General features: G+C 41.5%; 1 protein-coding gene across 4 annotated transcripts in view; it reads right to left on the bottom strand.

Moving 5' to 3' along the window:
* Positions 1-27,775, bottom strand: part of CLYBL (citramalyl-CoA lyase) — a 238,173-nt gene that overhangs the window by 35,638 nt on the left and 174,760 nt on the right. For all 4 annotated transcript variants that reach the window (XR_005725743.1, XM_040267403.1, XM_040267404.1 and 1 more), the window contains exons 3-6: positions 11,753-11,941; positions 7,705-7,806; positions 5,918-6,011; positions 4,402-4,569 (exon numbers count right to left, since the gene is read on the bottom strand). Coding sequence is in view for 3 of the 4 variants with exons in the window: in XM_040267403.1 (XP_040123337.1) it covers positions 4,402-4,569; positions 5,918-6,011; positions 7,705-7,806; positions 11,753-11,941 (553 nt within the window). In the remaining variant the exon portion in view is untranslated. The remainder of the gene's footprint in view (positions 1-4,401; positions 4,570-5,917; positions 6,012-7,704; positions 7,807-11,752; positions 11,942-27,775) is intronic.

Genomic DNA, 27,775 nt, shown 5'->3' with positions numbered 1-27,775 from the left:
AGATAATCTCTCATTTTTAGTTACAGGTGGATTGACCAGGCAGCTCACTGATTGACTGCTTTGGCTGGAACTTTAAAGGATAATGTCTGCAAATTAGAACAATTATTTTGAATTAAAGTAGAAAAAATTACATGTTAATTCTTTCCAATTCTGTAAGTTGTCTTTGGCTTTTTCTGTACCATTATTCCACCTTCCACGATTTCTTTTAAAAGCGGCCTGTCGGTTTTCATAGAGCTTACAGAAGCAGGTGTTATAACTACATTAATATCAAATGGTGTCTTACAATAATACATTTAATTTTCGTTCTTTCAGATGAATATGGTGCATCTTGTCTAACCACTAATAGAAAATTGGATTTCAATTAAAAAATTTTATCCAGTATAGTAAAAAAGAAAGCAGAGTTGAACACTGAGGGTCTCTAAATTACCACATTTTTAAATGTTTAAATAAAAAAATTACAAAATGTTTTTCTAACAACAACAAAAAAAGCCCCAGATTTTCCCTTTCTGCTTACGGAATGAAGATCGGATATTCCTCCTTTATACAGATTATTAGACACTGCAGAAGAAATCTTATTTCTACAGCAGTAGCTTTAAAAAAACTTTAAGAACCTTAAATAAAAATATTACATAAGAGTCACAGGATTCTATGAAATCACGCAGTCATTAAAAAAAAATTTAATAATCAGGGAAGAATGAAATCTAATCAGGTCATTAATAAAGTACAACATAATTTAATGTTGTAATAATGATGAGATTATATTTTATTATATGATAAAATTATAGACATATTTGGTTCTTTAAACATGAATGTATGCTTAATGATAATTTACTCTGCGAAGTATATTTGCTGGCATATCAATTTGCTTTGCTTTTGAAATAGCTGTTTTAAGTACAAATTATATCCTTGATGTTTTATAAAAGTCCATTCCTGTTACTGTCATTATTCTGTCGAATAGGAAAAAGAACAATGTTTCTAAGAAAAAAATTTTTTAGCATTTCATGAAAAAGAGTTTAAGTGAATAAATATAAATATCTTGTCTTCAGAGTGGCTTAATTAAAACATCCTCACATTGTTGTTTCATTCTTATCTGAGAGCATACTAATAAAACATTAAAATCTTATATAAATTTCTGGGAACAAATAACATCAGTGATGACAAACGAGTTTTTTCAATATCAGATACTGAAATCATATTTAAGTAATCTAACAGTTGTTACAATGTGATCAATAAAGGATGTCAGTCTGGTCGTCATTGTGTACTAATTGTTGGTCCTGAATTTTATAATTTATGTACACAACTTACACTGTTGGGTAAAAAGCCAGATTTCATGGGAACTTCTTGGTACAGATACCATAAATTAAGAAGCAAAACTTAAACTATTTATAATGCTGTGAAACTAATGGAGGCTTTCAAGTAGCCATATTTTGGTAATGAGGCTAAATTTTAAGATATGTGTTAAGTTTTAGAAATTTATGAACCTCCATATGTGAAGTTATCTTTCATTGATCTTCTATATCCCAACGACTGAATGGCAGACTTTAATGCCATGTGGGAGTGAAGCAAATATTTTATACAGAAGAGTTGTTATTGACAAGTTACTGAGAGGGTGCAAAATTGGAAGACATTAAAATTTATGACCATGAAATCCTTTTTACAGTACCACTTGATATATCGTGCTTTAAATCAATACCTGTCAAGTCTTTTAGGTAACTGTATGATGGTGTCATTTTTGTCTTCTACAAAAGACTGCAAAAAAGAAGAAAACCCATAGTGCTTCATATTTACAATCTTTCTTCTCAGCATGTAATACTGGAATAACTGTGATGCCTAAGTCAGCTGTTAAAGCTTTATTCCAAGATTTATTTTTGGTTTCTTTTTATAAAAATAATTCCTAAAGTTAATAGTCATTTATATAGCTAATGCATTGATTTCAAATCAGTCTACATGGATTGTGGCCCTGTGAAACAATGATTACAGAAGAGAAACTGTAACCTGCTGTCTGAGGCATGGTTATGTGTCACAAAAGTACAACTCATTTAAAAAAATCTAATTTTTCTTATAGCATAGATCCTTATCAGTATTATAGACAACACAATACTTCACTGAATTTTAAAACTTTCAGTCTTGTGCTTCAAATAGGGTATGCAGTTCTCTTTTCCTGCCCTCCCTCCTTCCTTCCCCTTTTCTTCCTTCTTTCCTTTTCTCCCTTTTTGTGCAAAGCTCAAAGTATGGCAATTACATGACAAATAATTAGGACAAACAGATCATGAGTGGTGTAAAATGCTCATTAAAGCATTCATTGTTTTAAAATACTACCAATAATCTCCTATCTTATTATCAGACCAATCATCTTTTATTGGTATATTGAAATAACGCTGGGACAAGAAAGACCTTTCTTTCTAAAAATTGCAAGATGGCTCTGAAGTTTAGCTTCCTACTTCCCTGACTTGTTCCCTTGAATGTATAATGGGCACTGTACCCTCCCTACCTCCCCCTCCCTTCTACTTCCATTTTTTTGTATGTGATTTAATACTCCCTGTTGTTGAGAAACAATGGTGCCAAGTCTGTAAGCTCCTCACACTGAGTTGGGCACAGTCTGGAAATTTAAATCTGATTTGAAATAACTTGTCTGCTACGATCGAATTAGGGACCAATTTAATTCAGTCCTCTCTCTTGGAGAAACTCGCAAACTCTCTTACAAGTTCTGGAGCAAACACTTACCCTAGAGGAAGCAGAGGACACCCAGGTTATCCTGACTGATGATCAGAGAGGCCCCATCAATTCAGTGCTTTCTTTCTTTTTTTTTTTTTATTGTATTAGTGCCCATTTCAGAGCAACATCTGGCTGCTTGGCAGCCAATGCCATATAGTTTAGACCAACAACATCAGGGTCTATTAGACAGATTTCATGGAGTCTTTCTCCAACTTTTCCATTTGGGTCACATCCTAAAGGTCATTGGAAAGAGGCAGGTGTCACAGGTACAGACACAAGGACAATCAATGCCAGGGACTCTTTTCTTCTGGGTCACTATTAAATGTAGGGGTGATTCATTTATTAATAGTTCAGATGATTGAGAAATTCTCTATAACAGACATCTTATTCATTTAGCAGACTTGGGAGAATCACATTTTTAACTCTTTGTGTTAAAAACACCAACACATAATATTTGTTTTATTTAGACTAAAAGATCTCTGGTCAGGCACCTTGCCTATATTATGCACTCTCTCAAATGCAGAGTGTTGGCGTTACTCCCACTGCCACAGTTAAAGCAAATAAGGATGCTCTTTTAAATAAAAAGGCCCCCTGAAACCCTAAAAAATAAATAAAAACACAAATGCAAAGGTCAGGGCTTTATTTAATTCTCCTATAACACTAACATTGTTTCTTCAGTCTTTCCATTTTACTTTGGGTTAAATTATCATCCATTAAGGTATCTTTTATATTGAAGGTCATTTTATGAAATGTTTCAGTCACCTCTACGCAAACACATTACAAAAATATTTACAAAAAGAATAGCATGGATGCTTGTCTCTCTTATTTTTGGGGGGTGCATTTCTGATCACAATATTCTTAGAACTTGCAGCAGAAGAACAAATAAGAATAAAAGAGATTATGGTGCTTTTCACCCTCAGTTTTGTGTGTGTGTGTGTGTGTGTGCACAACTGCAGACATGTTTGTGTATAGAATCCTATTGTGGGTTTTCAAAGAACAGACTCTTGTTGCAAAAATACAATTTTCGGTTGCTCCCTGGGCTCCTGGGTATGAGTGACTGGGCACACCAATCAACAGATATCTATCTGCCTGCGCTCCGGGACCGGATTTCAAGGACCCGCTGATCTTAATGCCAGCCAACACCCGTAGGTGTCACCTGGTACACAGACGCTCACGGGGTGGTGGGAGGGAAAGAAGGGACTTAAAGTGGCAGAAAAATAAAAAGCTGGTTATTAGTTACAAAAAAAAACAAAGAAAATATCACTAAATGTTTTTCAGAAATAAATTAATATTTTGGATATTTGAGTACATTTTTTTTCCTACTCATCAACTCAAATTCTTAAGGCCGTTCACTCAGAAACACTGCTTATAATGGCCTTGCTCTTCCCCTCACATCAGCAAAAACTGCAGAAGAATTATTATTAAGAGGACAGAAAAAACTGGTAGGTGTTATCAGGAGAAACTAAAATGAGTGCTTTGTTTTTTGACTTGCAGAGCCAAAGACAGATGTTACCCTTTGTCTGGCAGGTTCTTGTTCTGGATAACTTTTTCATGTTCCATACTGTGGGATAAGTATATGAGTCACCTGGCTACATTAATACACCCAGTTCCTGGTTACATTTCTATTTTTCTGGAAAGTTGGCATAATCTAGATACGGCTTTTTAGGGTATTATTGAGAATCGTACCAGTAAATCCCATTGCAGCTCCTTCTCTCGACTGCCTGAGGAGCCCCTCTTCATCCCGGAAGTCGATGTACACCAGATCTATGGCCTGTAGACCGAAGGCCTTGGCTACAACAATAATCTTTTGTCGAGCGTAGAGGATATCTTGGGTTTCCTTGCTACTTGTTGCACCTGAAGTGTTGACAGAGAAAGCAGATGTTAACTTTGCAAACTGGACCTTGATACCTAATATTACAAAAACTCAAGTGTGTAAAGACTTCTGTGTCTACCTGGGGATTTCACCCTAGGGAAAGGATGATGCAAATAAAAAAGAAGAGAGGGTTCTGCGTAGGCAGAGTTAACTCTCACTTGTGTCTCTTTATCGTGCAAAGCTCTTTTCAAGTAATTACTTGCACATGCATTAAGAGAAGGCCCCTCCCCTATCTCACAAGCTAGACACAAATGACTCAATAGGTCACAAAGGACTCCTGGTGTATTCTTTTCCTTCTTGCCATTGCTCAGAAAGTGTCACTCAAAAAAAAAAAAAAAGAGAAAGTGTCACTCCAAAGTCAGCACTATACAAGGTGGCCAAATAGCTGTGCGTGGAAATAGTTAACTCCCTTCGCTGAGCACAGAATTCGGGTACTGTGCCTGCAATGCTGTGTCATAACCGAGGTTCTGAGCCAAATACAGCAGCTCTGGGGTGTGGATGGGGAACTGGGGGAAACGAAAGGACACTGGTTTTGAGGGAGGCAGAAAGTGTCCACTGAGCTGTTGTATACACAAAAGTCTCCTGGAAAGAGTGGTATTAAAATAAGTTCCTTTCTTTCCCCCCCAGGAAGGGGGACGAAGTGTCACTGTTTATATTTGGACCATGACACTGCTTAGGGAATGCTCCAGTTTTCAGGTCACTGGGACTGGGGTTTTGAAAATGCTTTGTGGCTGAGGCCCCTTTTCTAGACACATTCACAGCCTCTAGTGATACATCTACCCAGACCAAAGACATAGTGTGCCCAGGGGAGGAGGAAGATCAGTGAAAACCAGCATACTATCTCAATAAATATTTTATAATAAAGGAGCTCAGAAATATATTTTAGGGTGGATTTGAGATCTACGTTAAATATTTACATACTACGTTCATTGTAGAAAATGATTCATTAAAGCAATGTGAAATTGCCTTAAATTTGTGTTACAAGTCTAGACAGCCCTCAGACTAATGGGAAAACAGCATGTTTAAACAACAGAGAAGTTGTTCACATAATGTACTTATTATGAACAATAAGTAGACGTCATATAGACCTGAACACGTCTGAGGCTACGACAGGCTTTTTATTAGTTATTTTATAAATGAATGGAAGTGTTGATGTAGGGTTCTGGAAGCAGGACAGCTATGAGGTGCCCTCAATTATCAGGAAGTGTTGCCCATGGTCATGGTTGGCAAATCGATATTGCCATGTAAATGCCCATTCTTGAAGGGGCAAAGGAAAAATATATACACATAAACACAGCAAGAATGAGAGCAGAAACATGTCTTTGACACCTATGCTGGCTCGAAAGTCTTCTCCTCCAAAAACTACAGCATCTAGAAAAAGACCCACTTGAGGCCCGTTCTTTACTGCTTCTTCGCACACTGCCTGTAAAAGAACAGAACAGAACCATACACACATTAGAAAGAAGCAGCATGGTATATTTCAGTAACAGAAAGATGCAACTCCTAACACCGTTTGGCTGAAAGCTGTCCCGAAAATGCAGCCCCAATTCACCCCTTTCAAAAGTACTTAATATTGTCCAGTGTAAGTTATGTTGCATATATTTGCTTTGCTTAATGGATTATATTAATATAGTTGTAAATATGTTATTAATATTGATATAATGTTCACATTTTAGTTCATCCAATCTTTAGAGAAACTTTCAAGTTCACTCATTTTGATGGTACTAGAAGTTACTTCTGTTTCTTCCAAAATTTGTTTCTGCTTTAGGAGACCTTCCAACAATAAACATAAAGCCGCAGGAGAAAAGGAAAGAATTTAAAAATCAAACTAATTGGATTATTTGCACTGGGATCAAGATTTCTCAGTAAATGGTCTCAGGATTAAAAACAAACAATACAGAACTCTACAACTCCAGAAGAGAAAATAAAAATGCAGTAAGTCATTCAAGATGTATTAATAAGCAACGTGGACATTTCTTGGTGAAAATAAAGATGAATAGCGGTCATCTTAGACACGACTGTGACTCTGGAAAGGTGGAGAGTCAGCATGCTAATATATGTGGGTGGGGAAGACATGAGGAACGGGTGAGAGCACTGTTGATCAATTTCAGGGGCTGTGAGCGCTTCTAAGTATATTATGAATAAAATGGCAAGTCAGTGCTTCAGATGAGATCACTATATGAATCTAGTTGCGTCTAGGAAATATGCATTGATTATATTCTCAGAATTCTAGGGCAGGCTGGAAGAACTTGTGGTTCCTGGTGTAAACGTGCTGATGCAGCTCCCCAAGCGTCTGCACTCTGCCCCTCCTGCACGGGCCAGCAGGTCTCAAAGTTTCCTCTCCGAGCACTGGTTCGCATATTACCTCCCCAGTACAGCTGGACTTTCTCTTTTTGTTTTTAGGTATTTCTCCTCTCCTGCCCTCTGAGATGGGGTGCTACAGTGATGTTTACAGGTCAGATGGAACGTGAATGAAGCATATTTTGGATAACAACTTAGATGGCCACTGATCAACAGGAAGAAACAAGCTGGCTATGAATTTGTTAAGGCATATAGTTCAATGCGATCATACAATGATGAAAAAGCTTGTATGTACATTAGGAAGTATTTTACGTTCTAATGTGGCAAGTTAAAATAACATAGAACAAATTAGTATGTACACTAACTCAAAAACAGTAATCTCGGCTACTAGACATTATAGTTAATGTTGCTACAAACAGGCCTGAAAATTTCCCAGTAGATGGCAATTGTCACAAAAGAATAATTGAAAGTTAATTCATAAGGGTGACATATGTTCATGTACACTTACTCTATAAATGAAATAATTCACAGCAAAAATTTACAGTGATTAATTAAAATTAATGCCAGGAATATATAAATGTTTCATTTAAATATTTAGGAAGTTTTTTCTTGCTACTTAGCCAGTTTCTTTGTTTTCTAAGATGCTCACAACCTGGTTTTTGGTTGTTTCGGATAACACATGGTGCTCAAGGTTTACTGTGCTTTATAAATCTTTCTAGAAAAATATTTTAAGCAGATGTCAAGACTGAAAACCAAAGTTCTTTTCAGGTAATAAATAAAATACTGACTTATTAGCCACATTATGGATTTCTTACCTTAAAATTGAGCAAACCCATTGCAGTTTCCACAAAAGGGATTAAATTCATAGGTTGTTCAAGTTTTCGGTCTTTTAAGTAGAATGAAAATTTGTCTGTAAACTAAAATAAAAAGAGTCATAGGTGACTAGTGGGGGCAAAAATGTACAATCATTGAACTCTAGAATAGAAGTAGTATTTAAGTCTTTGACCTGAGGAAGTAATACACAAAAGAATTTTAAAAAAGAAAAAAACAGAGGAAAGACTAAGGAAAAAAGGTAATAAAGTTTCCACCAAATGAAATAGTAAAACCCCAAACAGTATCATTTTTTTTTTTTCCTGAAGGAGCAATTTGAGGCCTAGGAGTTAGAGATGGAAGGAGAGATTCTTGAGTTTAAATACTTTCCTTGAAAACATATTTACTTAAGACCTCTCGCCTCCATTTCGTTCAGTGCAAGTGGCAGGCCCCTAAAACAAGGAAGGCTCGCTCTACCTGCCATTCTGGTTTCGTTTCCGACCCAGGAGGACATCAATGTGACTGTTCAGCAGCCTTCTACGTGGAATCCATATTATTCATTATAGCGACATTACCCTTTGTTCTGAGGTTTTTCTCCATAATTTTTTAGCTTACCTAGGAAGACCTTAAAAAGGAAGTTTAATTCTTTGAAGACCAAAGCTCGCCAATTTTTTCCATGAGACCAGCTCACAGCTAGCTCTGTGCTGTCAGTGGGGTAGCCCAAATTCCAAAATCTATCATCTGGAAACATACAAAAGCTCTCACACAGATCTCCCCCCACCCCTTTCAAAGGGGAAAAAAAACCCCACCACACTCTAAATTGTAAATCTATTATGTCCATCTAGATCTAATAAGATGTGGGGAGATAAAAACACACATACACACACACACACACACACACACAGGTACGATAAAGATATTTTTGTAAATAAAGATAAAAACATGTATATCCATTTTAAATTTAAGGAATATTCAGCCATTAATGGATATCAAAGGAAAAGGGAATTTTAATCATCTCTCCATTCAGTCTCAGTTGGGTAAATCATATCTAAGAGATTTGCATAAATATAAACCATCAAAGACTTTTCATCTTCAAAGGGGGTTTCAAGACCCTATAAGCTTTGTACTGTAATCATCGCAGGTCACCGCCCTGCAGGAACAGGGCTGCTATGGCAACATAAAAAAACTAATGCTTAAGGCTTAGCATAATATTCTGACTAATAGAAAGGAAACTCATTTTAAAAGCTGGCAGCCTATTTACCAGAAGCAGGATTAGAGGTGTTATTTCCCCTTTTAGCTGCCCCCTCCTTGCCTATGTAGCGTCCCTCCCCACCACAACCACCAAAAAAATCTAATCACTGGGATCTTTAAAAAGCTTTTGAGCAATTTGCAGTAACTTTACAATTAGGCTAAAATAAATCACAGCTTTCAGTAATGAAGAATTATTCCCAGTTGCACCCACTGCCCCTCCCTTCCTCGACACCATCATCATCACCTCCTTAGCAACTTTACAAGGGAAGGAATAACTCACCCAAAATAGCAAGGAGGAAGCGAAGGCTACAGTTTCAGGGGACAGACATATAGTATTCCACGAGAATGGAAAGAAAACATAATTTGTGTCACATTGAAGCTAGAAAATGGGAGATAAAATATTAGTGGCTTTGCTGTTACCTGTACAGCCAAAAAAACATTTTTTTTCTTGTTAAAAAAAAAAACAAAACAAAACCTTGAAACGTCACTTGTCCCATTCTTGGTGATAATAGTTAAAACTACAAAACCCGTAAAAAACTGGGTAAATCTTTTACAACCCCTTCCCTGGTTCCTAGTGAGAAAATGCTCTAATGCCTTTTGTTTTTAAGCCAGGAGGGGCATTTAAAAATTAAATATTCTAGCCCATCCTCCTCCTCCTCCTCCTCCCCTTCTTTCTTAAAAAATTGCATTAAGTACTAACACAAAAGGTAACTAGTGGAGAAGTTTCAATTAATTTTTTCAAAAGGAGACGATTAAATGTTTCCGGCCTGGTAAAGTGTTCATTTCAGCGAGGTGGAGGGGACTGGGGGGGGTTGTGTCGGGGGAGGGAAAGAAGGGGGACGATCACAAAGAGATTGGGGAGGAGATGAAGTAGCCGGGCTCAGCAATTCTTTCAATTCCAGTGCACACCCAATAGTGTGCTGGAAGAATGCACCCCGTTCGGGATTTGTGGGAGAATTGTCCCACCACAAAGGAGGCAGAGTCACGCTTGTTATAGTCCAATAAGCCGTGCCAGTCAAACAAGAACCCACACTAGCGACAAAAGGCCAGTAAGAGATTCTCACACAAAAGAAAACAAGGAAGCCCATCTTTCAGTTGTGCATCAGGCTCTGGGTTTTATGCTTCACATAAATACAAACGGAGAGCAAAAAATAAACAGCCCCAAAGACTTCTGTTAACTAGAAATCCTATTTAGATTTCGGTACTTTCCTCACAAGCCAGGGATTTAAAACAGCGAACAGAGGCTGTGGCCGAAGGCCGGGGTGAGCCCTCCCCTCTCAAATGAGGGGTAATAACGGTGATAAATAGGCATTAACTCAGAATCCAAAAGGGAACAGTGACTTCAGATTCCATTTCAATCAACCTAGGACACGTCCGGATCAGTCAGACCTGGAGGATGTGAACCTCCTCTCACCAGCACCTCCCAGCTGCTGGGGGGTGACCTGGCCCAGGAGAACTCTAGTTTCAAAAGTAAACGGGGGCCCTTGAATGGAAGTCTTCAAGAAGACGCCGAGCGGAACTGTCCAACAGAAAAATAATGACAGCTGTGTATGTCATTCTAAACTTTGCAGTAGCTGCATTAAAAGAGAAGGATGAAACAGGTGAGTTTCATTTTAATAAGAGGTTTATTCAACCCAGTGTGTCTGAAATATTATCATTTCAACGTCATCGACATTAAAAATTATTGAGATGATTTACAGTCTCTTTTTTGCAGGGGTGTGGGTGTGTGGGGAGGGTGCTGTGAGGTCTTCGAAGTCCTGGGTGTATTTTACACTTACAGCACATCTCAATCTGGACTGGCCACACTTCAAGTGCTTCTACCCACGTGTGGCAGGGAGCCACAGCACTGGAAAGCGCAAAGTTGACACAGCTATGAGGGCTGAAAAGGTGAGCTGTGTCTGGGTGTCATGTCTAAGACTCAGTTGTAGCCACCACCTTAGAGGTCACCTCGGACATGGCATCAAACCGCTGTCCACTCGCCCTTACCACGCCTCCAGCACCTGGGTGCCATTGGCCCCCCGCCCCTGACTGGCACAATGGAACCACCCTATATTCAGCAGAGATCTGCAGCATCACAGTGACCCCTAAATAAAATCTAGCCCCACCCAACCCACCAACCCAGGTCCTGCTTTAACAATGAAAACAATCATAGTATAATTAGGCCCATTTCAAAGTTTTCTTAAGTAATTTGACATGCCAGGGTTTTATTGGCTGAAAAGTCTGTCATGAAACAAACACACCTGTCAGCAATTTAAAAAGGATGAACTAGGGAACTGTTCAGGAAATAATATCTGTGCTAATTAAAACCACTAGTTAAAAGCTTCCTGTCTCTTCCTCCAGTTGCCCTAAGGAGTGACCTTTTCCTCTCCTCCTTTAGGTTCATTTTTTTTCCTTTGCAGTTAATGTGCTTTCGCCATCCACGATGACTTCAAATCAATCTGCCTAAGAGCCATGCACATCTCTGCTCTTCCAGGTGGAGGGGTAGGGCCTAGCTGTCTCTAGGCCCCAGTAAGCTGGTTCCAGGGTTGCTCTAGAGGAAGCTGTTCTGTCTAAACCACATATCTGTGCAGGCAGCAGAAGCATCATTTCAAGTGTAGAGCGTTTCCTGTTGAACACTTAGGGCAAAGCCAGGTTCTCCTTGGATGCAGGATATGGTCTTCTTGGTTCCTTTTTCTCGGCTCCATTCTCCTCTGCTCTGTGTATGCATTTTCAAAACCTGAAGCATCCAAACCCTTCCTTTCTGCTACTCCTTCTTAGCCGCTCCCCAGTCTTTAATTAAAGCAAAGGGTATGAGCTACTCACCCAGTGGATTTCTTCAGGACCTTCGACCTTCGGGAGCATGAGGCTGGAAGGGAGGACCCGAGACTGCAGGATGGCCTCCAGGTCTTCTTTGGCCAGACCACTGGACACCGAGTTGATTCTCACACACTTTTCAGTTGGGCCCAGGTCAAAGTCTTCAAGAGTTTTTACTATTCTCAATCTAGCTTCATCCTATAAGTGTAGGAAAAACGTTATCTCCTTAGCTTATGTGCCATTGAGGGGAAACACAATCAAACCATCCATGAAATTCTTATGTGGGTTGAGAGTCTGAGCACCATTACAGTGCCTACTATAGCCACCAAGTACATGATGTTTGAAATAAAATGATGGGCGAGTGATTGATTTCCAGACTTTATTAAAGCTGACTATAGCAGAGATGAGAGCTGTTGTAATGCATGCTGGTGAGACCCTAAATATTTAATAGTAGGCTCGTCTTGCTCATTAGGGCCTCCCTGGTGGCTCAGTGGTAAAGAAACTGCCTGCAAAACAGAAGACGCAGGAGAGGTAGGTTCGATCTCTAGGTCAAGAAGATCCCCTGGAGGAGGGCATGGCAACCTACTCTAGTATTCTTGCTGGGGAAATCCCATGAACAGAGGAGCCTGGCGAGCTATGGTCCATGGGGTCTCGAAGAGTTGGACATGACTGAAGTGACTGAGCATGTATGCAGGCACTTGCTCATTAGCATTACTTTTCCACTGGAAAGACAAAATAATTACTAGGTTACATTTATTGAGCATTTACTAAGCACTAGGCATGGTACTAAGTGCTCTACCTGCATTTTCTTATTTAATAAATACAAGAAACTAGATAACTTATGGACTAACGGCAGTCTTGACTGCCAGCATATTCACATTAGGGAAAAAATAAGGTTTTGTTTTTCTCTATCTACAGACTTAATGCTTTTTATTCACTTTAAAATTATTTTACAACTGTGTTGAATCTTGACATTCAATTAGGAAGGTGCTCACAGGAAAATGATACTCCCCGCTACAAAAAATCTCCAACTTCTTCACATGGAAGGCAATAATATCACCAAGAAGAAATCCCTACATGACGCGGGAGACAAATACATTTTTTTTTCCCCTTTGATTTGACAGGCTTTGCTCCACAGTTAAGTAAAGCTGAAAGGTTGAAAATCTGCTTCGGTATTTGAATTGTCCCCAGAGAAACTGTACGAAATTAAACATGTTATTTACTGACTTTGAGTTGGGGGTGATGAAGGTGGGGAAGGGGGTGGGGAGACAGGAGTGCATTGAGGGCGACGGGGCTGAAATCAAGAGGAAGAAAGCACTTGGGGTCATTACTTCCTGCCAATTTCAGTTTCAAAAACAAATTCCTCCCACTTGCCAACAGCCCTCAACAAATTCTCATTGTCAGAATGAACACTTATCAAAAGTAGTTTCATTTGAGAAGGGTTTTTATGATACTAATAAAACTTTAAAGCTTCTCACTGCTGATGAATGTAGCTTGGGGGAAAAAAAAAAGTCTTAACAATATACGGCCATTTGAACAGCCATAGTTATCTAGGAAAATCACAAACCAAAGCAGAGAGAAAAAAACAATTATTTGAGCCAATACTGAGTCGAAGTCCAGTCAAGGAGACCAGCCAGGACAGTAGATTTAAACCAGACGGATGTAGGTCTGAGACTGGGTGGAAGCAGGGAAGACCTCCAAACGTGGTCTGAGTTAAACAGTGTGAGGAAACGCTTAGGGTTGTCAGCTCGGAAGCAGAGTCCAAGGGAGCAGTTTAAGATGGCTCCGTGGAGTCCTGATTTACTGAGCTCTGACTGCTAATAATTAGGCCGAGCTTAGACGAGAGCTCGTACTAGCTACTGTGGGGGAGGACGCAGCCACGCAGCCACGGTGGCTGGGCTCCACCACGCTGTGGGCTGTTCTGCAGGGACAGAATGTTTCCACTTGCTCTACTGTGCCCTCTTGCCACAATCACTGAATAAGAAAATCCTGATGGTGAAGAGCAGAAGTCAACTCACTAGGATGGTTCCCAGGCTGTCTATGACTGTCGGGAGAAACGATGCCTGCGTGTATTTAGATCCACGGCCTCAGAGAACCCAAGAAGTGCTAATACTCCATGAAGCCTCGTGCAGCTGTAGAACTCAGGGTGGCTCCAGCTCAGAAACGTTTCAGCTTCCAGGTTTTCCAAGGGCAGGTCGGAAAGGGTCTCCTGAGACAGAGTGAATGGAAAATGGAAGGGAACTAACCAGATTGTTTAGGCTGTAGTGCATTTCATTTATTTGTTTATCGCTGTTTTTTTTTTTTTTTTTAACTTTTTGTGTCAGGCTATAGCTGATTAACAAACACTGTTGTGATAGTTTCAGGTGAATTGCAAAGGGACTAAGCTGTATATATACGTTTGATCCATTCTCCTGCAAACTCCCCTCCCATCCAGGCTGCCAAATAACAGTGAGCAGAGTTCCCTGTGCTGTACAGCAGGTCCCTGTTGGTGATTCATTTCAAATATAGCGCTGTGTACATATCCATCCCAAACTCCCTAACTATCCCTTCCCCCTTTCCTTCCTTCCGGCAAACATAAATTCATTCTCTAAGTCTGTGAGTTTCTTTCTGTTTTGTAAGTTCATTTGTATTGTTACTTTTTAGATTTCACATGGAGCTAGAGAGTTACATACTGAGTGAAGTGAATCAGACAGAGAGGGAGAAACATCACATGAAGTGCAAATCTGAATCATCACTGCCACCCTCCCAGTTTAATCTGCACATGTAAAATCCCCGGCCACATCCGCTTCCTAAATCGTTAATGTTGGGGTCAAACAAAATCTGACCTCTAAGCTGTTCAGTCGTTTCACTTGGATTTGAAGGGGACTGTTTGTTCAAAGCTCATGTTCTAAACCTGTCTGTGATTTTTATCTAAAGTCAGATTGCCATGGTTTCAGCACATTCTGGTTTACTTAGTAAAATTCGGCCCTTGTGAAATTGGCTGCAAATGAAGTACCCCATTCCAATTTTAGGCATAATCTGATTAGTACTTTTCATGCTATAATAATGAGCAGTGAATACTCAGCATTTTATTAAATTCTTTTTTTTTTTCCCCCTCTTTCTGGCTCAGAATTCAAACCAAGCTCTTTCCAGTTCATCATTCTATACCTTTCCAAAACAAGATGCTCGCTTTGGAGGTATTTTGCCACACAACACCCTTATTAACAGGCTGTTGCTTGTGACAATTTACATAAACCAAGTGTGCATCCCTCTGCTATGTATCCTAAAATATCCAACAACTTCCCTGAATTTACACCACCCAACAAACATGTGAATTTTTTTTCTTTTTGGTATTTTAATGGTGAAATATGTTACTGTGCTAGCAAACACACCCATGCCATCTGTTGGGTGAGAGGAAGGCAGTTTCTAGGAACAATTAGGTTTAGCTCTGGGTGTTTAGCTAGAGAAAGCCACAGTCCAGCAGTTGTGAAAAGAAGGAAATTCTGTCCGCACTATTCTCTCTCCCTTTCTTTCCAACGCAGACCTTACCTCTTGCTACCAGCTCTCTTACATCTCTTTCATCTCCATCACCTCACTCCCTTTACGCTTTCATCCTCTTTCCCTCTCTTTCTCCTGTTTGGCCCTGACCATCCTTCCAAGTTCCATCTCATTAGGGGGATTAGTAAGACTTGGCCTGGCAGACACCACCTTCTCGGAAGGGCTATATGGATGATCTGCTGAGATTACTGGGAGGTAACTGGTCCCTGGAGAAAGGAGGAAAAGGAAATGGAGGCAAAAAGAGGCCACTAAAAAATGAAATTTTTGGCGGGCTGGGGGCCTGGGGGCAAGGGTGGAGGGGGTCTTACATTCTGGTAACAAAACAGGTCTTTCAAAATAAGGTTTAGTAGGAGCTGCATGCTAAATGTGTGAACACTGCAGGACGGCCTTGGCCAGCATTTCTCAATGTAGGATAAACTTGTCCTTCTAAGACCTGACAACCTGAAAAGAGGGAATAACGAATTTAAGGCCTTGCTCAACAATTACATTAGGTTTTTGCAGAGACTTAATTAGCATCGTGTGTTTGGAGTAGGTCTGATTCCAGAGGTAGGGTCTGCAAAGGTCACAGAGCAAGTTGGCACAGGTCAGAATGTTCACAGGCCCCGGATCTAAAAGGTGATGTTACCTAAGTTCCCACATTTCAATCGATATTTCGTGCCATGGGCTGCTCAGTGCAGTGGACCAGGGGCTAATAAACTTGTCCTTATACATAAGCCACCGGATTATGTGACTCTGTCTGGGCCGGGAACCAAGGCGTGCTATGATTTCAGAGACCGGGTTCTTATCACCTGGGGAAGAGAGACACGCTCTGCTGACGTAAGAAAGCGAATAAATCAACCATCCCCGAAACCTGCAGACTCCAAAATGAAAGGAGAAAATATGCGTGCAGTTGGTTCACTTGGCACCCATTAGAGCTAATAACTAATCATCCTCGCAAGTTTTGAGCTCAGAATGATCAAATCTGCAAAGAAAACAACATCCGTCCACTTTTACACTCCAGTGGAAGAGGTGGTCCCTCGCGGCGGGGCGGCACAGTCTCGCCATCTGGAGAATAAATCGAGTGTGAAGTACAGTATAGTTTGGGACCAAGCTCCGTGGCGGCGGCTCAGCAGTCAGTTCATTAGTTCCAAACTTGCAGGGATTAGAGCGGCGTCACTTTTACTTGGATAGGAAGAGACAGACAGGACCCGAGATGCAAGGAGGATAGTGACAACCAGGAGGAGCCCCTTGGGCTTATTTATAAAACTACAAAGTATAAACATACCCAAATAAGTGTCTTAAATAATAGCATTATCACAGTTTCATAACATCTGAATTAGCACCTTTTTCTTCTCCTGCCCGCCCTCCACCACTCCTTGAAACTTTTATGTTAACCTATAGTTTGTTTTCAGAGTAAATCGCCAAGACAACCCTGAATGCAACAGGAGCAGAGGGAAAAGCCATGTGGTCGAAAGGAGATTTGGGAATTAAGAAATAATAAGGGTTCCCAGCTCCAGAGAGATGCTTAATCTGTGCAAATTTTTTAAATGAGCAATTAATATTCTTATCCTACAAAAGGCAAATCACCACACCACATACCCAGAAACAATAGTGAATTGTCTTTTCTGAATTTGTCCAGTTCACCTCACTTCCATTTTATCTAATTCATCAAATGATGTCATAAGCATGGACTGGAACGAATTTGGGGCAGAAGGCCTTGATATCAGCATCTATACGAAATGATTTTTTGGAAAATTTTGAGATCGGTTGGTTTAAAATAAAAGGTTCTGATGCATTGTTCCATTTAAGGATGTTCTTTTCCGTTAAAGTCATCATTAGTAGATTATTGTATTTTTCTGGTAAATATATCATAATCACAGAGACTGTTGTAGTGACTGTATTAGAAAAAAAGACAAATTTTCGTTGATTACTGCAACCTGGTAGTGTTTCTTCGGGTGAGGTGATACTGTTGAATTTTCTGGCCCATTGTTTTTCCTACATGGAAAAAAATCTTGGTTTACCCAGGTTTTTTTTGTTTTGTTTTGTTTTGAGCTGAACTATGCAGCATGTGGGATCTTAGTTCCCTGAACAGGAGTTGAACTCCTGCCCCCTGTGATGGAAGCACAAAATCTTAACCACTGGACTGCCAGGGAAATCCCATGGTTTGTCTATTTTCAAAAAAAGAAAATCTACAGCAATACTGAACATACTATAAGTCCCCTGGCACAACAGGGAAGCCTGGTGTGCTGTAGTCCACAGGATCTTGAAGAGTCGGATATGACTGAGTGACTGGACTGAACTGAACTGGCTTAAAATTTCATTCACTGATAACACCAAGAGCACAGGTAACAAAAGAAAAAATAAACAAATTGAACTTTATGAAAATTTTTAGATATTATACATCAATAGAATAAAATCAATATTAACAGAATAAAGACACTATCAATAGAATAAAAAGGTAACCCATGGAATGGGAGAAGATATTTACAAATTATATATCTGATAAAGGAATATATATTCAGAACATATATGGAACTCCTAAAACTCAACACCAAAAAAAAAACCAAACAAGTCAATTCAAAAATAGGCAAAGGACTTAAACAGACATTTCTCCTAAGAAGATGTACAAATGGCCGATAAGCACATGTAAAGAGGGTCCATTTCATTAATCATTCAGTTCAGTTCAGTTCAGTCCCTCAGTCGTGTCCGACTCTTTGCGACCGCATGAATCGCAGCATGCCAGGCCTCCCTGTCCATCACCAACTCCTGGAGTCTACCCAAAACCATGTCCATTGAGTCAGTGATGCCATCCAGCCATCTCATCCTCTGTCGTCCCCTTCTACTCCCGCCCCCAGTCCCTCCCAGCACCAGGGTCTTTTCCAATTAGTCAACTCTTCACATGAGGTGGCCAATGTATTGGAGTTTCAGCTTTAGCATCAGTCCTTCCAATGAACACCCAGGACTGATCTCCTTTAGAATGGACTGGTTGGATCTCCTTGCAGTCCAAGGGACTTTCAACAGTCTTCTCCAACACCACAGTTATTAATCTTTATTTTTTTGAAAGTCACTCAGTCGTGTCTGACTCTTTGCGACCCCATGGACTATACTGTTCATGGAATTCTCCAAGCCAGAATACTGGAGTGGGTGGCCTTTCCCTTCTCCAGGGGATCTTCCCAACCCAGGAATCGAACCCAGGTCTCCTGCATTGCAGGCAGATTCTTTACCAGCTCAGCCACAAGGGAAGCCCTATTAATCATTAGGGAAATGCAAAATAAAACTACACTGAGATATCACTTCATACCCATTAGGATGGCTACTATCAAAAAAAACCCAGAAAAACACAAGTATTGGGGAGGATGCGGAGAAGCTGGAACTCTAGTGCACTATTGGTAGAAGTATAAAATGGTACAGCTGCTACAGAAAATAATATGGCAGTTACTAAAAAAATTAAACACAGAATTAACATATGATACAGCAATCTCACTGCCGGGTACACACCCCAAAGTACTGAAAGCAGATCTCCAAGAAATTCGTACATCTATTTTTATAGCAGCATTATTCACAATAGTTAAAATGTGGAAGAAACCCAAGAGTCCACTGCCAAAAGAATGTGTGTTAGTCGCTCAGTTGTGTCCGACTCTTTCTGACCCTTTGGATTGTAGCCTGCCAGGCTTCTCTGTCCATGGGATTCTCCTGGCAAGAATACTGGGGTGGGTTGCCATTTTCTTCTCCAGGGGATCTTCCCGACCCAGGGATAGAACTCGGGTCTCCCGCATTTCGGGCAGATTCTTTATTGTCTGAGCCACCGGGTATTTGGACAGAAGAATGGACAAGCGAAATGTGTTAAATATATACAATGGAATGTTATTCAGTTTTATACAGGAAGGAAATTCTGACACATGCTACAAGATGGATAAACCCCGAAGACACTGAGTTAAGTGAAATAAGACAGTTACAAAAGGACAACAATGTGAATGTACTTAATAATCACTTAATGGTACACTTAAAAATGGCTATGATGGGGCTTCCCTGATGTCCAATGGTTAGGAGCCTGCCTGTCAGTGCAGGGAACACAGGTTCAATCCCTGATCCAGGAAGATCCCAGGGGCCACGAGGCAATGAAACCTGTGAGCCCCAGGGCCTGGGCTCCAAAACAGAAGCTACCACAATGTGAATCCCATACACCGCAACTAGCAAGTAGGCCTCACTCACTGCAACTACAGAAAGCTCTCATCCAGCAACAAAGACTAGCACAGCCAATAAATAAATATATATATATATATATATTTTAAAGAAACACACGGTTTAAAAAATGAGTATGATGGTAAATTTTAAGTGATATGTACTTTATCACAATAAAAAAAATGAGGAAAATGTTCATTTACTGATTTCATCCCACAAGTTATTACATTCTAGGCACTCTGCTCTGAAACTGTAGATTTTGATACAGCAAAGTTTCTGATGTGTTTATTATGAGAGATTCTTTAAAACATAGGTTTATTAAAATGCCAAATCAGTTTCCATTCAAAGGACTGAAAAGGCTCAGGATGTGTATGAGGGCGTCCTTTGGCATACAAGTCGCTCTTTAGGTCTCCGTTTTTAATTCTTCTGGGTATACACCTAGGAGTTGAATTGCTGGACCATTTAGTAATTTTATATTTAACTTTTTGAGGAACTGCCGAACTGTTTTCCATAGTGGTTGTACATTTTACATTCTCATCAGCAATGTAGCAGAGTTCCAAATTTTTCCACACCCTTGCCAACACTTATTTTTCATTTTATTTGTTTTTGATAATAGCCATTCCAGTGGGTGTGATAAGATATCTCATTGTGGTTTTGATTTGCATTTCTCGAATGATTAATGATACTGAGCATCTTTTAATGTATTTACTGGCAATCAGTACACAGATCTCCCTTGACTTATGATGGAGTCATGTCCCGATAAACCCATTGCAAGCTGAAAGTATTATCAGTTGAAAATGCATTTAATACACCTAACCTACTGAACATCAAAGGTCAGCCTAGCCTGCCTTAAACGTGCTGAACACTTAAATTAGCCTACAATGGGGCAAAACCATCTAAAATGAATACCTCATGTAATTTACTAACTACAGTCCTTAAAAGTAAAAAACTGAATGGTTGTCTAGGTAGAGAAGGGTTGCAAGTATATCAACTGTCGACCTCAAGACCACTTTGCTGACTGGGAGCTGTGCTTCACTGTCGCTGCCCAGGATCACCAGAGAAGATCAGATCATGTAACACTTGACCAGGGGAAGATCAAAATTCAATATTCAGACTATGGTTTTCATTGAATGTGTATTGCTTTCCCACCAGGTGGACCACAGTAAGTCAAGTACCATCTATACCTTCTTTGTAGAAAAATCTAGTCTTAAATTTTAAAAAATGGGTTGTCTTTTGGTTGTTGGATTATAAATGTTCTTTATATATCCTAAATATGCCGGCAAATTTGGAAAACTCAGCAGGGGCCACAGGACTGGAAAAGGTCAGTTTTCATTCCAATTCCAAAGAAAGGCAATGCAAAAGAATGCTCAAACTACCACACAATTGTACCCATCTCACATGACAGTAAAGTAATGCTCAAAATTCTCCAAGCCAGACTTCAGCAATACGTGAACCGTGAACTCCCTGATATTCAAGCTGGTTTTAGAAAAGGCAGAGGAACCAGAGATCAAATTGCCAACATCCACTGGATCATGGAAAAAGCAAGAGAGTTCCAGAAAAACATCTATTTCTGCTTTATTGACTATGCCAAAGCCTTTGATCGTGTGGATCACAATAAACTGTGGAAAATTCATCAAGAGATGGGAATCCCAGACCACCTAACCTGCCTTTTGAGAAATCTGTATGCAGGTCAGGAAGCAACAGTTAGAACTGGACATGGAACAACAGACTGGTTCCAAATAGGAAAAGGAGTATGTCAAGGCTGTATATTGTCACCCTGCTTATTTAACTTATATGCAGAGTACATCGTGAGAAACGCTGGACTGGAAGAAACACAAGCTGGAATCAAGATTGCTGGGAGAAATATCAATAACCTCAGATATGCAGATGACACCACCCTTATGGCAGAAAGTGAAGAGGAGCTAAAAAGCCTCTTGATGAAAGTGAAAGGGCAGAGTGAAAAAGTTAGCTTAAAGCTCCACATTCAGAAAACGAAGATCATGGCATCCAGTCCCATCACCTCATGGGAAATAGATGGGGAAACAGTAGAAATAGTGTCAGACTTTATTTTTTTGGGCTCCAAAATCACTGCACATGGTGACTGCAGCCATGAAATTAAAAGATGCTTACTCCTTGGAAGAAAAGTTATGACCAACCTAGATAGTATATTCAAAAGCAGAGACATTACTTTGCCGACTAAGGTCCGTCTAGTCAAGGCTACGGTTTTTCCTGTGGTCATGTATTGATGTGAGAGTTGGACTGTGAAGAAGGCTGAGCGCCAAAGAATTGATGCTTTTGAACTGTGGTGTTGGAGAAGACTCTTGAGAGTCCCTTGGACTGCAAGGAGATCCAACCAGTCCATTCTGAAGGAGATCAACCCTGGGATTTCTTTGGAAGGAATGATGCTAAAGCTGAAGCTCCAGTACTTTGGCCACCTCATGGGAAGAGTTGACTCATGGAAAAGACTCTGATGCTGGGAGGGATTGGGGGCAGGAGGAGAAGGGGACGACAGAGGATGAGATGGCTGGATGACATCACCTACTCGATGGACATGAGTCTCAGTGAACTCCAGGAAATGGTGATGGACAGGGAGACCTGGCGTGCTGTGATTCATGGGGTCGCAAAGAGTTGGACACGACTGAGCGACTGAACTGAACTGAAATCCATATCAGATATCTATGATTCACAAATATTTTCTCCCCTTCTGTAAGCTGTCATTTCACTTTCCTGATGGTGTCTTATAATGCACAAAAGTTAATTTTGCTGAAGTGCAATTCATCTATTTTTTTTCTTTGGTAGCTTGTGCTTCCATGATCATTTTGTGATCATTGCCTAATCCAAGGTTACAGAGATTTACACCTATGTCTTCTTCTAATAGTCTTACAGTTTTTACTTTAACATTTAATCTTGATATAATTTCAGTCTACACATTTGTATTCAGTGTGAGGTAGGAAGGCTTGTGATAGTTTTATTTTGTGGTTTCGGTCCTCATCACTCAATAAAATACAATGAAAATTCCTTGGAAAGAGAAAACTCAGGTGGAAAGAAGGGGCTTACTCCCCTGGGACTTTTCACTCAGCTCTGCCCTTGCCCCTGACTGGAGAGTGGCTGGTGTTTAGCCTTCCTGTTCTCAAGGCCCTCTCCATTCCATATCACCATCCTGCTAGCTCTTCCTCTTTCACTTTGCCCTTTCCCCATCTGATAGCTCAGTTGGTAAAGAATCTGCCTGCAATGTGGGAGACCCCGGTTCAAGTCCTGGGTTGGGAAGAGGGATTCCTGGGTTCAATCCCTGGGTTGGGAAGACCCCCTGGAGAAGGGAAAGGCTACCCACTCGAGTATTCCGGCCTGGAGAATTCCAAGGACTGTCTAGTCAATGGGGTCACAAAGAGTCGGCCACGACTGAGTGACTCTCACTGTCACTTTTCCCCACCTGCTCCGAGTGGATTTTCCTCAACTCTACATGACAGGCCTTGTGTGTGTGTGTGTTTCTGAGAACCTTGCCAGACTGTCCCATGAGCCTCTGAGGGACCTCAAACCCACACCCATAGGGAAATGTCAAGCTAGTCCTGAGAAGGTATCCTGCATGGGCAGAGCTGTGTTTTTAACGTTTCTTAACTTTGTGATTTAATAGCGAGGCTTTCAGGTATACTTTGCACACAACACCCTGAAAAGACAAAGTATTTGCTTACTAAAGGCTGGCACAGCCTTTCTCAATGTCAAAAACAACAACCACACTCATGTGACTGGAGCTCTGGAGTCTGCAAGTTCACGGCTCTCTCCACTCATTACCTTCTTTATTCTCACTCACTGCTTGTTCTTAGCCTTAGAAGGGCCGTGGTATTTCTGTGTTCCAGCTGTGCAACAGGGCACAGGGAGCCATGAGATTTGTTCCAAGTGCACTATCAGAAGGAGGAGGGAGGAATGGGGGTGTGTGACTGCTCTTTCCGGGAGGGGGGTGGGGCTGGGCAGCGGCCACATCTCCACAATGGAGAGGATCCAGAGGACAACTACACAGTGTCTCACACGTGAAGTGTTTTATGTACTGAAGACCAAGCTTCTAAATACTTGAAAACATTTCAGTTCAGTCGCTCAGTCCTATCCAGCTCTTTGAGACCCCATGAACTGCAGCACGCCAGGCCTCCCTGTCCATCACCAACTCCTGGATCATGCTCAAACTCATCTCCATGGAGCTGGTGATGCCATGAAAATATTTAGATAACTGATAGGGTTTGTCCTTTTTAAAAAATGACTGCTTATGATTATGAAAAGAATATTTCCTGAATATTATTCTCACATTTCGACTCGATGTCCGTGATCTGGAGCAATTAAAATTTCTTATCAAGTAGGATAGGGATCAATCAAATGTTATCCACCATGCTGTGGATAAGTGTGGAGGAAGGCAAAAGACACATGTCACTTTATACATGCATGCTAAGTCGCTTCACTCATGTCTGTTCTGTGACCCGATGGACTGTAGCCCGCCAGGCTCTTTTGTCCATGGGACTCTACAGGCAAGAGTACTGGAGTAGGTTGCCATGCCCTCCTCCAGGGGATCTTCCTGACCCAGGGATAGAACCTGCGTCTCTTTCGTCTAACCTGCTTTGCCAGGCGGCTTTTTTTTTTTTACCACTAATACCACCTGGGAAGCAAGTCACTTTATATTGACATGTAAATCAATGCAGAAAGGTATCACCCAGTTGCAGGGTCACAAGGCCCATAGGATGAGAAGTGAAATAACAGTTTGAGTCAGTGGCACAGACATTAGGATGTGGGACTCAGAGGCAGGAGGGAACACTGCGGCCTGAGAGCAGAGGCATGGGGGTTTGAGGGTTTCTGCAGGTGCAGGGGAGAAGGGATAAGCCAGCAGAGAGCTGGCAAAGGGCAAAGGGCAGAGGCAGGAAGAGTGAGTGAATAAAAGGGCGGATGATCAGTACCTGTGATGTTAGGGCCGGGAGGGGCCGTGCCAGGAGATGGACAAAAAGCCAGGAGATTCCCAAGCCGCCAGAGAGCCCAGGATTTAGGAGGCCCTGTTCCACCGGGGGAAGAAAGGGTGATGGGGTCGTGGGACAAGGGTCAGAGTTCAGAGGGGACTTCCCTGGTGGTCCAGTGGTGAGGACTCCGAGCTTTCCGCAGCAGGGGGCGCGGGTTCCATCCTTGGTCGGAGAACTAAGACCCCCACGTGCCGCGTGGTGGAGCCAAAATAATAATAATAATCATGGCAGTTCAGTTCTGCTTCCACAGCAGAAGCTGTCTGGTGCTCAAGCCTGGACTGTGAGAAGGTCCACCCTGTAGCCCCTTGAGTGCTAAGACAAGGGTCCTCCTTGAGGCCGCCCTGCGCATGCTCGGCTTGGGGGGCGGGGGCACGCGCTTCCAGGGAGGGAGGGTCTCGGGTCCCAGAGCCACTGTTTTTGCCTTCGGAATGGGTGTTTGTACGCATTCTAGGATCTGAGTGAGGGGTGTCACAGTACCTTGAGAGCCCTTGAAAGCGAAATGGAAAGTACACGTGGGGTGGGAGAGCCAGCCCGCCGGCGTCCCCACCCCTTCTAATTGGTCTCTCCCCACCTGGCCTCTGTCGGGGAAGGTGGCCTCCTGCCCACTTTGTGCAAAGCACAGCCCCAAGCAAAGCTGCCCTCTCCCTCTCAAGGGGCTCTGTTTGTGTTGGGTTGGAGGAGGTAATTGACTGTTTTGGTTTAAAAGCCCTCCTGCTGGGCTGCAGTCTGCGTGGGAGAATAAAAGCAAACAAGTGAAAGGAGAGTGTGTCATCAAAGGACTCTGCCCTTACCTGGCTTCCTTATAAGGATGAATACGGGGCTGCCTGCCACAGGTGTCACGGATTCCCCACACAGGGCAGGGCCGCGGGTCTTACATTCTTTTTTTTTTTAACAATAAACTGAGAGCGATCGGTTCATAGTTTAATGAGGCAGCCTTGCCAGTGGTTCCACAGATGCACCAGGTAACAGCCGTGTCACCTGAATCCTGGCCTGAGCAGTTTTACTGTGATGCCAACATATTCGGGCTGATGACTTCCTTTACCTCTCAAGCCAACAGTGAGATCCATGGTTAGAAAGGGATCCAAATGGTCTTAATGTAAATATCAAGAAACAGTTTTTTTATGGTCCTGATGAACCTATCTGTAGGGCAGGAATAGAGACGCAGAGGAAGAGAACAAACGTGTGGACGTGGTGCGGAAGGAGAGGGTGGGACAAACTGAGAGAGTAGCGCTGACATATATACCCCACCACGGCATATATACCCCACTGTGACATATATACCCACCACGACACATATACACCCCACCACGACATATATATACCCCACTGCGACATATACACCCCACTGTGACGTATACACCCCACCAAGACATATATACCCACCAAGACATATATATATATATACACCCCACCGTGACATATATATACACCCCACCATGACATATACGCCCCACCACAACAGATATACGCCCCACCATGATATATATACCCTACCATGACATATATACCCCACCACGTGGAAAGCAGATGGCTAGTGGGAAGCTGCTGTGTTGCACAGAGTTCAGCTCCATGCTCTGTGGTGATCTAGAGGCATGGGAGGGAGAGGAAGGAGGCAGGCTTGTGAGAGAGGGGGAGTATGTAATACATAAGCAGATTCACTTTGTTGTGCTGCAGAAACTGACACAGCATTGTAAAGTAACTATGCTAGTTTAGTCGTGTCCTTCTCTGTGACCACATGGACTATAGCCTGCCAGACTCCTCTGTCCATGGGATTCTCCAGGAGTGGGTTGCTGTTTCCTTCTCCAGGGGATCTTCCCGACCCAGGGATCAAACCCAGATCTCCTGCGTTGCGGGCGGAGTCGTTACAACTGAGCTAGGAGGGAAGCATACTCCAATTTAAAAAAAGGTTTTAGAAAAGGATAAATGGAACAGAATAAAGAGTCCAGAAAAACACCCACCACACCCAAACAAATATAGTCAACTGAACTTTGACAAAGGAGAAAAAATAATTCAGTGAAGAATGCTTAATCTTTTTTAAAAAACAAAAAACAGTTTTTTCTTGTAAGCCAATGTTTCTTCATTTATGGGGCTTCTCTGATGGCTCATTGGTGAAGAATCTGCCTGCAATGCAGGAGACCAGGGTTCGATTCTTAGGTCGGGAGGATCCGGCTCAGAGGTTAAAGCGGCTGCCTCCAATGCGGGAAACCCAGGTTCAATCCCTGGGTCGGGAAGATCCCCTGGAGAAGGAAATGGCAACCCACTCCAGTATTCTTGCCTGGAGAATCCCATGGATGGAGGAGCTTGGTAGGCTACAGTCCACAGGGTCGCAAAGAGTCGGACACGACTGAGTGACTTCACTTTCACTTTCTAGTTTTCTTGCCTGGGAAATCCCAAGGACAGAGGAGCCTGGTGGGCTACAGTCCACGGGGTCGCAAGAGTCAGACACGATTTAGTGACTCAACTTCAACTTCTTCAACTTGCTTCAATTATATGGATGAAAACATTCATTTCCCTGCCCATCACCAAATTTTGGAAGCAGGTGGGGCTTTTTCTCTGTGAGGCTGTGCTAAGTAAGGCAGGTTAGGATGGAGCTTGGCTGCAAAACTTCTGCTTGAGTGCCAAGTCCTTCAATATCACTTTGCTAAGGTGCTGACACAAAGGATGTTGTCTCCATAAGTAGGAAGTTATAAAAGCTTACAGACAGAAGTATAAACATCTAATGATAAGGCACAAACAACCAGGCAATTAAACAGACTAAGCTAACAGGAATCTGAGCTGGCTGTGGGTTCAAGGTCTTGACTCCTATTCTGGGCAGGAAGCTCTACCCCTGTGGCAGAAGAGCATCCCGAACAGGATTCTTTCCATTCCTTAGTGTTAATTAGTCTTCCTGGCAACTATGCATGAAGAAATCAAGTAACTGAATAAGCTCTGGGATGGCAGAAACAGAATGTAAAGAAGTATTTCATGCAGTATGTTAAACTCAGTCTCTACAAACTGCTTTTAAGGTAGTGAGGCTTCACAGCCAAAAGGAATTTTAAAACTCCCCACACAATATTACCAATTGGTTCTACCTTTGTTTCTTTTGATTTCTGTTGCTCAAATGTATACTCGCAATCTCATTTTTTAGTAGCTGATCATTTATTTTTCATGGCTTGTTATTGTTGCTTGTCTTGCTTCCTAGTTGTTTCCCAAAGAAAGTGGTAATTCAGAAAGAGTTTTTTTCTTTTGGGTAGCAGATGTAAAAGTATTGTATTTTAAAGGGTAGAACTCTTCCATCTTATTCCTTATACATTTTATTTTATTCTAAAATCAGTGAGGAAGGGAATTCTCTGGCAGTCCAGCG

The sequence above is a fragment of the Oryx dammah genome, unplaced genomic scaffold (genome assembly GCF_014754425.2).
Source record: "Oryx dammah isolate SB20612 unplaced genomic scaffold, SCBI_Odam_1.1 HiC_scaffold_24, whole genome shotgun sequence".
Classification (NCBI taxonomy): Eukaryota; Metazoa; Chordata; class Mammalia; order Artiodactyla; family Bovidae; genus Oryx; species Oryx dammah.
The sequence above is the reverse complement of the archived record's forward strand: the minus strand, read 5'-3'. Positions and strand labels throughout refer to the sequence as shown.